Consider the following 11,693-nt stretch of genomic DNA (forward strand, 5'->3'; position numbering starts at 1 on the left):
AAGATCAAAGGAATGGCTTTGATCCTACTGCTTGAACTAAGACTGTACAAATTTAAGAAACACAATGGCAACATTCAACAATTAGACTTAACAACAGGTGTGTAAGACATGTAAGAGGCATGTTCTGCTTCCCCAGTAAAGCCACAATACATGTAAACTATAAACCTAATTCTGCTGTGCAAGAGTGTCCGTGTGTGTGTGCTCAGATGACCTGAAGTCTACTTGAGATCATCAAGTAGAGTGTGCATTCACCCTGAAATTAGTAGAGGGGGTTACGTATTAGCTATATTAGCTATTTTCTATCATGTTCATACATATATGTATATATTTCAATACTTTTGATTATTGATATTGAAGCAATTTGTCTTTTTAGCCAAGTTGGTGCAGTCGTCGTTGTTTTAGTTTCACAGCAGTCCAGCATGTGACAGTTTGTAAAGCGGGCGGGCACTGGCACTTTGTCAATACAATTATGCAGGCTATGGACTGACTCAAAGAAACCAACATTCTATTGGCCCACAGTTGCATCAGCCCATTGGGCAAAGGCCCAATAAGCCAGATTACCACTCAAGGGCTGAATGTGCAGCTATAGTCGTGGTCTACTCATCTGGAGCATCCTGCCATGGAAATTTGGGGGTTTCTAATAATTACTTTGAATCATTATTCCATCCACTTTGTCCAGTGTACCATTATCACTGGCACGCTCCAGAGCACGATGCTACCACCGCCATGTTTGACAGACCGTACAGTGTTTACTCATCCAAACATACCTGTTGTTGTTGGGGCCAAACAGCTCAACCTTTGTGTCTGCTGACCACAAACCTGCAGAAGGAACTTGGCTTGTTTATGAGGTATCTGCACACTTCAGTGGCGCCTGAAGGCACTGATTTTCTCAGTGCACAGTAACTTGAAACTGTGTCGGACAGTTCAGTGACGCTGGTGTTCCAACAGTTTCCAGGTCATAACACTTTCCTCTTATCTGAAGGGTGACCGTCTGGGTTGTTTTCCAGACCTCAGCAAAGTGGTGGCACATCAGAATAACTTAGTTCTATAAATACCAAAAAAATAATACAATAGAATTCAATGAAATTATTAATAACTTCTTATTAAATATTAATAACTATTAATACTCACCACAAATAAACCCATCTAAAACTGAAAGTGATCAGTTTCTTGACAATGCAACCCTTCCAAAGTCACTAGACAGTCAAGCAATGGCACTGGAGTCACCACTGACATCAGGTAAACTCCAGGGGGCTAATCCTCAACTCAAAACAAGCTAAAAAATTACATGGGTGCGAACAATCTACTTACCTAATGTTTCTAACAGAAAAGACTCTACACGAGTAGGTGTATGGGGTCCCCAGACTAACCTAGACCCCTTTACTCACACCACAGCCTTCAAACAAAAGAAATACAGCAGAGGAGATTTGTGCCAAACAATTCTAAGCAAGGAAGGGAGAAAACGCCCAACCACAGGCGAGTCTCCTTATTAAGGTGTGCACTCCTGGTTTGTCCAATCACGCCTCCTTCCTGTAATTAGCTGGAGATCCCCAAATTGACAGCAGAATGCAGTCTGTGTACCTAAGGCAGCGGTCTCCAACCTTTTTTGCGCCACGGACCGGTTTATGCCCGACAATATTTTCACAGACCGGCCTTTAAGCTGTCGCGGATAAATACAACAAAATAAAACCAGTACCAGTACCGAAAAAATGAAGATTTATTCATAACACACGTGAAAAGACCCAGGAAAACCGAGTTAACGATAAAAACAATAACAAAATAACACTGAAAACCAATAAAAACCCTGAAAACTATACATTTCACACCTGAGCCTCAACTTTCGCGGCCCGGTACCAAACGACTCGCGGCCCGGTACCGGTCCGAGGCCCGGGGGTTGGGGACCGCTGACCTAAGGGAATGGCAAACAAAAGGAGAGGGAAAGAAAACATGCAGCCTGCAGACACGTATCAACGTGAGTGTTGAATCTCTTTGCTAGAATTATGTTTGGGTGTGTCAAATGTTTGACACGTGCTGTACTGATAGTTGCTTTACGTATCATTACTACAGACCACAGCTGAATAAATCAACTTGGAAGCTGCCACCGTGTTCTTTAACCGGAACACGACCACCATACCGTGCCACTGTAAATCAGTGGCACGGTATGGTGGTCCCCCCCCCCCCCCCCCCCCCAGAACGGGCCTGGGCTCTCAGGGGTCCCCTGGTGCATCGGTGGAGTTGGAGGTGTGTTCAACTGGTGGGGATGCTGTTACATCCTTGCAGAAGTTCTCTTCTCTCTAGGACTTCATTCTGCAGGTGGGGGCGATATATGTAGGAAAGGTGGTGAATGAACTCAACCTGGGTGTCTATTGTCTTATATAGTCTGGGAGGTGATTGGATGATGGGGTATGTTAGAGATTTTCTACAGGGTAGGTGTGGTTTCCTCTCTGGTGTGGTCGGGTGGGCCGCCCCGGGGTCTATGGGGGTTGGTCGTGCTACTGCTGTGGACCCCGGTTTGATTGCCCCTCTGGGGACGATTGCACCTGGACCTGGGGGTATAAGGCATGTTCTCAGTGTCCGGGGCTGGGTGCTCAGGTATGTACTGGCATACTCCCGGTGGCTTGACGGGGCCTGGCACTCATGGCTCAGTCGGGCTCCTTCTGGGGGTTGGGGGGCACTCGGACCTCTGGGCCCGGGGCTCGGTCCGCACTGGCGTGGCTGCTGGCAGGGCCTGCAGGCATGTTACCACAGCCCCCTGTGGCCTCTGGATGGCTGGGCCTGGACCTCCTCCATGTCTGCTTTATGTCGTTCCTGGGGGATGGGGCTATGGTTCCCCACACCCTCTAGTGCAGCGGTCCCCAACATTTTTTGCACCACGGACCGGCCTTTAAGGTGTCGCAGATAAATACAACAAACTAAAACCAGTACCGGTACCAAAAAAAGATTTATTCATAACACACGGAAAAAGACCCGAGCCTCAACTCTCGTGTCCTGGTACCAAATGACTCACGGACCGGCCCGGGGGTTGGGACCGCTGCTCTAGCAGATAGTTACATGGAGAAACCTTTTGAATACACAGGTGTACACACAGGTGTTCACACACACACGTTGTCGTCCTTGGCTGCTGCCTCAAAGCACATCGTGTGTTGTCGATCTTCTGTGCTGCTCAGTAACATTCAGTATTTATTATTTACTGTTACTTGTACTTATCTAGGTTGTTGCTGTGGTCTCTCTACCGTGTCGTTCTCTTTTGCTGGTTTTCTTTTTTTTTCTTCCAACAGGTGATCCAGCTGATTTTTAGTGTCTTTTCTCTCTGTCCCTCTTCCCCTCTAACTTTCTTTCTCCCAGTCATGTCTGTCTAGTTTGTAATAACTTAAAATAAAATAAAGATCAATCAGGGACCGACTGTTGGCGAACAGTAGAAAACACTGCTGACAGACAGACGCTGTGGTATAATAGAAGCAACAAAGAGCGTAGAGTATGTTACTGACAGAACGTGAACTGGGCTGATGGGATTGTGCTAAAATGGCCAAAGCTCGATGTAACGGAGTATTTGGGGTATTTCTACTATTTCTTCAAGTCCATCGCCTTACAGCAGTGAATAAAAATAGAGATGTGGGAGGAGCCTGGCTTGTCGTCAGTGTGGTGAGGTGAGACCAGCTTCACAGCGCCTCCTGTTATCTAACAACCTGCCTGTTATGTAACAGCACACACGAAAATTTTGCAAAGACATGAGGAGGAGGAAGAGGTCTGCACTAGGCCTGCACTGATATCAAAGTCGATACCGTTTATTAGACCCACAGAGCAGCCTGAGACAAAGGAAATGATCACATCTGTACTAGTGAATGAATTCATGCTGTCATGATCAGTGATGTAAATATGAATTTACCGTTCAAAGGATCCTGCTGGATCTCTGCAGATACCTTTAAAGGTTTCAGCCTCAGCTTTTGAGTTCATTCTACTGTAACCATGTTAAAATGTCACAGTACATCAAACACATTCAGCTTATTGGAGCCTTTTTGTTCCCTTTTTGTTACATTTGGCGTTTTTTAATGCTTGTGGATGTGCAAATGTGGCAAAGCACAGTGTCTTCATAGACCATCATGTCTACGACTGCTGTCATGCTGAATGCCTGCTGGCTGCTGTTCTTACTCAGGGTTGTTCGAATGTTAATCAAACCAGCATTTCTGTGAGTGTGCAGTGCATGGACCATATCCATCCATCCAATCCATCACACAACTGAAATATTGTGACCTATTACTCTTTACAAAAACGGAGACCATTTATATTCACAGTTTATTATAACACTTCGTAAGTAAGGTAATAATAAGGTTATAAAAAGTGCAATTAGAGAGTTCTTAAAGCTGTAAGTCTGCTACACTGTTCAGAGAGTCACATGGAAAGAAGCACGTTAGTCAGATTCTACATTCAACTGTTTTTTATTGAAGCATGCTTTGATTTCTTTTTTTAAAAATCAGTTATCAACAACAATAGAGATGTGATATTAATTTTATTAAAATAAAGTCTGCATTACAGTATCAGTCGGGTAATAACTGGATACCTCATTCATCTACGTGCACACTGAGTTAGTCCATCATTCCCTCATTTCTTTATACAGACATGGGTGCAACACTCTAAACCAGCATCAGTCTGTCTGTGTGACGCTGCTGTGACACAGTCGGTCGGTGTGTGTGTGTGTGTGTGTGTGTGTGTGTGTGTGTGTGTGTGTGTGTGTGTGTGTGTGTGTGTGTGTGTGAGGGGGACCACAGATTCCAGCTTACCCCTCTCTCCTTCCAGATCCATCTCTCCAGTTTCCTCCCTGCAGCATCCCTCCTCCTGCTAAGCCAATCCCCTGGTGCACAGCAGCATCATGTGACCAACAACTACCAATAGTGTACTACCAGGCACCGGCAAAAAGAGGGGAGGTGTCTCTCTGTGTTCTTCTTCTCTTCACTGTGAGTCAGACGGCATCCCTGGATGAGAATGGATGGATGGACACGCAGGATTCATCTGACTAGCACAGAGAGGTTTCTCCTTTTTATTTCCCCCTGAGGAGGAAGCGTGCTGCTCCATCTTTAACACCTACTGCATCCCTCCCTCCTTCCCTCCCACTGCTACTGGCACACAGAGGAGATGAATGGGGAGGCGATGGACCCGGCACAAGAGCAGCAGCAGAATGCCGGTAACACCTCCCACCTACCTCCCCCTCCAACCATCACACCGGCCATTCCCCCCTATGTGAAGCTGGGTCTGACCATCGCCTACACCGTCTTCTACTCACTGCTCTTTGCCTTCGTCTATGCCCAGCTTTGGCTGGTGCTGCGGTACCGGCACAAGCGCTTCAGCTACCAGACGGCCTTCCTGTTCCTGTGTCTGCTGTGGGCCGCCCTGCGCGCCCTTCTCTTCTCCTTCTATTTCAGAGACTGTGTGACCGCCAATGCACTTGGACCCTTTGCCTTCTGGCTTCTGTACTGCTTCCCCGTCTGCCTGCAGTTCTTCACGCTCAGTCTCATGAACCTCTACTGTGCGCAGGTGAGCGGGCTTCTGCTGCTGTTACTGTTCTGCTGCTGTTACTGTCGTAGCAGAGACCGGTGGCTCTGGGAACGGCTAACAGGGTTCAGACTCTGGCAGGCTTTAGTCCACGCAGGCAGTACGGGGTTAATCTGCAACAAATCTGAGGTATCCTTTCATTTATTGTTGATGTGCTGCCATCTGTGGCCGCTGACGGTAAGAACATGAATGATTAAATAAGCAGGTTCCCACCTTCACTAGTCCCAGTGGCAGACAGTGGCACAGTAAAAGCCAGTCTGAATTACAGTGGGGGGTTCTGTTGACTCAGGAATCTGTGGGGCTGAAGAATGAAGTACAACAAACTGCAGTTCTTGAAACGGCCACTTGAGGCTGACTCTAAAACCGAGTCAGTGCTGTGAACATGTTTGCAGCCCGGTAGCTTTGGCCTCTGTGGATAGTTTCCTCTATACTGCATAAAGGTTTGATGTTAGGATGCTTCAGTTTGTAGGTGGATGCCCAATAGCTCATAGAGCTGTAGCTGACTGAGCTTGTGGTGCTGGAGCTTTTTGAAGTCCAACAAGTTTGTATTTCAGTTTTAGGAAGTGAAAGTGTCTGGTACATAGTCCTGATTGGTATGTATGTGGTGACCCTGCATCACTGTCGTGACATCTGTCACTGATCAGCTCTGATGAGTGCAGCTGCTCAACTAGACCAGGAAACAGAGTGTTTTCACATGAGAGGAGACTCATTAACCAGCAGCGCTTGTCTGTGAGAAAGATGACACAGGTTATTTTACTACAGTGCATTATTTCCTTAATGCGGGTACCTTCAGGAACAAATCAATGAGATGAGCTGCTGCAGGCTCTGAGGAAGCACACACAGTTTGCAATGCTTGCATGCTGAACACATGGCAGAGACAGATGACGCTGTGTGGACCGAGTGAAGCTCAGACAAAAGTCTGTGTGCTGTAAATGTCCAGTTGTTGTTTTAGAAGCGATCCAAGTGCATTTGACTGAGATTAACTTGTGACTCATTGTTCAGCCGTAGGTAGTGAAACCTGGAGCTTTTGGGGGGAAACTGTTGATCGTGCTCTTTGGCAGTGAAGCATGTTAATAAGCTTATATTATACGTGAGCTTCATTTTTGAATGACATAAAGAAGTGCTGTTTCATTTATGAGCTGATAATCTGACAAAATAAAGCTTTTCCAGCTTCCTGGTCGTGGAGGTAAAGCAACCCTGAGTGTGCTTCTCAGGAAGATCCAACTGATAGGTATTCCTTTGAATAGACCTAGAGCCTGGGTCCTGCATTAACAAAAGGAGAACAGAGTCCTGACTGGCCAGCAGTCCTTGAGGAGGCCGGGCTGTTGGACTAAATGTGTCCGTCAGATGACCTCTCAGCCCGTTTGAATAACCAGTCTCTGCCTGTCTCTGCTTCTTCCCCACAGGTTTACTTTAAGGCAAAGTCCAAGTACGCACCAGCACTACTGAAGTACAGGTAACTTGACTAACTTGTGAAATCGAAGAAGGTTGTCAAAGCAGGAAGTGGAGTTGGTATTTTCCTAGCTTTTCCAGAATCCACAGCGCTGTCTCCCCTCTCCCAGACTTCCTCTGTACCTGGTCTTCCTTTGCGTCAGTCTCATTTTTCTGGTGGTTAATCTGATCTGCGCCCTGATGGTCAAGATGACTGCTGCCGACGTGAAGACCATCGTTCTGGTGAGGGTGACCGTTAACGACAGCTTGTTCGTACTCTGCGCCATCTCGCTGTCCGTCTGCCTCTACAAGGTGGCCAAGATGTCATTGGCCAACATCTACCTGGAGTCAAAGGTAGAGTCTCCTTTCATTTACAACATGTGCTAAACTATGAGGAACGAGAGATCATGCTGCACAAAATTGTTTGAATAAACTGATGAAATGTCTCTGTGTGTAGGGAACGTCCGTGTGTCAGGTGACCCTGATCGGCATCACGGTGGTGTTGTTATACGCATCACGAGCCTGTTACAACCTGGTGGTGCTTGCCCTCGCTGACATCGAGACCATCAACTCCTTCGACTATGACTGGTACAACGTCTCCGACCAGGTTAGACCTTCATCCAGCTGTAAACAGGAGCCGGCTCCTTATGTCACCATCATGTAACTAGGACTGGGGTAGTACTCGTTGCAGAGGTCCTGCATACATGTGTTCATTCAATCACACCCATACCTGACCTGACCTGGGTATACCATGGGTATGGCCATATTGTGTGCTCTGCACGCATTCCCCGCTGTGTGTGTGGAAAACATGCACAGACCAGTGTGCCACTACATGTCAGCAGGTTTGGAAAGCTGTGTTTCTGTTGCCTCTGACCTGTGTGTGTGCGTCCTCAGGCAGACTTGCGGTCCTCTCTTGGAGACGCCGGTTACATCGTATTTGGGGTGATCCTGTTCGTGTGGGAGCTGCTGCCCACCTCACTGGTTGTGTTCTTCTTCAGGGTGAGACGGCCGCCTCAGGATCGGGTCAGTACTGCAGGTTCTTACAGTTGGCATGAGGTTTTCTCTCTAAGTTAATGATAGGCCATCACTGTTTGACTGCTGCTCTGATGTATTTGGTCCAACAGAGCACCACGGGAATCCCTAACCACGTTCTCTCCTCCAGAGGATATTTCTTTGACAATCCTCGTCGCTATGACAGCGATGACGACTTGGCGTGGAGCATTCCTCCCCAGAACGCCTCAGCGAGGTGTGAACATCATTTCTGACTTTACAATGTCACTGTCACTGGTACTTATGGATGCCTGTGGCTGGGTTAACTGGTGATTCTAAATTGCCCATAGGTATGAATGTGAGTGTGAATGGTTGTCTGTCTCTCTGTGGTAGCCCTGCAACAGACAACTGGGACAGGCTCCAGTTCCCCATGACCTGCATATAGCTTCAGACAGGACTACCATTAAGGCCTGGTTGTTGGACTGCTTCATTTATGGCTCCCTCTGAATGGCAATGAGGCAGGTGTAGTGGTGGGCGTGCAAATAGCAGAGATAGTGAAGGTCGACTCCATTCATCTGGACGTAGTGTTTTCAGTGGGTGTAATGAAAGTCACCTGGATGAGTGAAGAAACGTTTCTCCCACTGAAACGTTCAGATGAACAGAATCAGCCTTTTAGGATTTCCTTAGTGGAAGCTCCAGATCTCCTGTGACACAGGTCTCTGTGACAGAGCGGCTCCTGTAGGTGCGTTATGGAGCTGGCGAGTGTATAACTTGAACCCTGACTTTAAACAGTCAGCTGTGTGCCTTTGCCTGTGTCTAGATATACAATATTTGCTCCATTAAAGCCTCTGAAGGACAATGGGTCTGATTGCGATGGAGCAGAGCTGACCTGACGGTTTCACCAAAACGCAGAAAACCTGAAGCTTTTTTCACAGGCTTGGTCCTGACTGCCATATTTTCTCTGACAGCCTTTCCTCTGACTGCTGCGACTGGGGCAGCCGCCACAGCAGCTTCACCGTGCATCCCAACAGTGACGAACAGCGCCTGACCACCGCTGCCGGGGAGCTCCGCCCTTATCCATGAGTCCGCTGCTCTGTGTACAGCATCACTCTGCACTTTGACACGGTTCGGTTATTGTGTTTATCGTCACTGACATAAGGCTTTGTGGAGTCACTGTAGAAAATAAAGAAGAATGTGTTACAGCAGGGGTCTCAAACTCGCGGCGCGGGGCCACTTGTAGGTGACGTGAAGAAAGATAATGCAGTTCGGCCCTGGAAGTGCGCCACGTGTCTGCACGGGCAGAGAGGACCAAAGGCTTCAGTTAGTGAAGAGTCAGTTTCTTATGCAACAATTTAAACAAACAAACAAAACACTTTCAGTAATATTTGTTTGTGTTTCCTTGTGTGTTTGTTTGTACTCCTAAAACACTAAAGTGGCCGTCCAATGAGACCACAGTGGTCCACAGCTCACTTCAGTTTGAGACCCCTGCCTTACAGGTTTCTACACAACAGTTAATCACTATGTGTCCTTAATTTTTGGTCCCCCAGCTGATCGCCCCAAACAGTCCCAGAACATCAAGTGTTTAGCTGTAAACAAGAACATCTGAATTTGGCCTCATGATGTTGGACTTTTCCCACAGCTACAATGTTGCTGCTTCTAAGACTCGCGGTATGAATATGATGTTGTGATGAATGTTTCGAGTATTTCAATGAAGATAATCCAGGTAGTGAATTAAATTGGAAACAGTTCTTTTCATGAAGTCAGCTTCTTTGTATTTATTCACACACTCACAAAGACATCCGATCAGAGACACGTCCGTCTCTGCTGTGCTGGGACACTGTAGGGGTTAGCTGATAACAAAGCCAGTTAAACGTGGCCATCATCTGCACATCTGTGTAGTCCACATTGTTCTGCTGTAAAATACTGCAGCAGGTCAAAGTTAAACAGGAAAGGAGAACAGTGCACATCATACCGGTCCTCTCATTACTATATGAAACAAAGTGGGCACTACATAAAGCTAACCTGTTTTCAGCCTGTCTAAATGTATGTTAAGCTTTCTTTTACTGTAAATGTGTGAGGGTCATTTTTGGCTGAAAAAGGTTAGAAAACCATTTTCAAACAAAAACAAGTTCGAACCATTAAAAGAGCAGGATCGTTGCTAATGTTAGCGACACAATATTAGCAGTGAACATCTGTCCAGATGTGTTCTAAAAGTAACAATTTAATGTGTTCAAATATCTTCAATGGAGAAGACCTCTGCAGCTTTTTAAAAGACGGAGATGCACAAAATACTTCATTAAAAGTTCATCTGGAGCCACATGAGATTTGATAAAGATGATCAGGACACGCAGCAGCGTACTGCTTTACCACCTATGCTTGGCAGTGTTGACAGGTCAGCTGGGATTCCCTAACCCCAGCACATCAACTAATTCCAGTAGAAAGGAATTCATTGTGCTGCTCATCACACCATTTTAACATTTCCCCCTAAAACGACCTGAAACAACATAAACCCAGCTGCTGGTTTGCAGGACGCACACGTGTGATCTGTGTCTGAGTATTAATAATAATAATAATGGATTGGATTTATATAGCGCTTTTCAAGGCACCCAAAACGCTTTACAATGCCACTATTCAGTCACACACTGGTGCAGGCAGCTACAGGTGTAGCCACAGCAGACTGGGGCAGACTGACAGAAGCGAGGCTGCCATATCGCGCCATCGGCCCCTCTGGCCAACACCAGTAGGCGGTAGGGTAAAGTGTCTTGCCCAGGGACACAACGACCAGGACAGAGAGGCCAGGGATCGAACCGGCAACCTTCCGGTTACAGATGCGATTCCCAACCCCCTGAGCCACGGTCGCCCCATATATTCAGGTCTGAGCACAGAGCAAACATGTTAGCATGCTGTCTGTGCAGCTGATGCTGTTAGCAGCAGAATGCAGCTGCATGTGTCCAGTTTACTTTACCATCACGCTCTCGTCCTTGTGCAGTAATAATAAAAGTAACATCCATGCTCACGCTGCAGACTGAGCCATTATTTTCCTCCTCCTGCACACCAACTGAAATCAGCTGATTGGTTATTGGTTCTCCAAACTTTGCTCAACCTTTGTTCATTTTATTTCAGAAGAAAGAGAGCGGTGTGAACTCTCAGTGGTGACTCGGGGTTATCTGCATTTGGCAGACTTTGTTTCCTTACACTCTTGAAGGCTGTCTGTCACCCCTCCTGGACACGTTGCTGTTCTGTCATCACGTGACGTCTTGGAGCATTGCTTGGAAACTGAAACGACACCGAGAGGATTGTTAGGCAGCTCAGAGTGCTTCAGTGCAATTCATGAAGTGGGAAAAGGCAGGCAGAAATGACCAAAACTACTTATTAGTCACTTTGAAGACAGTATTCAGGCTGTAGGCAGTATTTCTGGAAGGAACTAGCAGATCATTTTCTTAAATCCTTGAAAAGCTCCTCATGAAAGTTTTTCCTCTTTTTACTTTGTGAGAAAAGCAGGAAGAGGTGGTGAAGAAGCCACACGTGTGGGAACGACACTGATTTAATCAGTAACCAGGCAGCCAATCACTCCACGCGTTGTATATCCACATCTGAAAATCACTTCACGGTTGGGTATCGATCACCGTTTCCACTCCCGTCAGTGCTGCACGGCTCGGGACAAGCTTCAGCTCCAGATTTCTAACAGATTTACTGCTTTTGTAAGATTTGTAACACTTCACATG

At 46.7% G+C, this 11,693-nt stretch overlaps 1 protein-coding gene across 1 annotated transcript; it reads left to right on the forward strand.

Annotated features, from left to right (window-relative positions):
• Nucleotides 1–4,834: 4,834 nt before the first annotated feature.
• Nucleotides 4,835–9,727, forward strand: gpr137bb (G protein-coupled receptor 137Bb). The gene is made up of 7 exons (XM_085458377.1): nucleotides 4,835–5,529; nucleotides 6,954–7,003; nucleotides 7,110–7,332; nucleotides 7,436–7,585; nucleotides 7,873–8,001; nucleotides 8,103–8,224; nucleotides 8,937–9,727. Exons 1-7 carry the CDS (start codon nucleotides 5,131–5,133, stop codon nucleotides 9,049–9,051), a joined length of 1,188 nt encoding a protein of 395 aa, XP_085314503.1. The 5' UTR covers nucleotides 4,835–5,130; the 3' UTR covers nucleotides 9,052–9,727.
• Nucleotides 9,728–11,693: the final 1,966 nt, after the last annotated feature.

The sequence above is a fragment of the Copadichromis virginalis genome, linkage group LG6 (genome assembly GCF_057382275.1).
Source record: "Copadichromis virginalis isolate Kocher_CV1m ecotype Utaka linkage group LG6, C_Virginalis_male_GT1.1, whole genome shotgun sequence".
Taxonomy (NCBI): Eukaryota; Metazoa; Chordata; class Actinopteri; order Cichliformes; family Cichlidae; genus Copadichromis; species Copadichromis virginalis.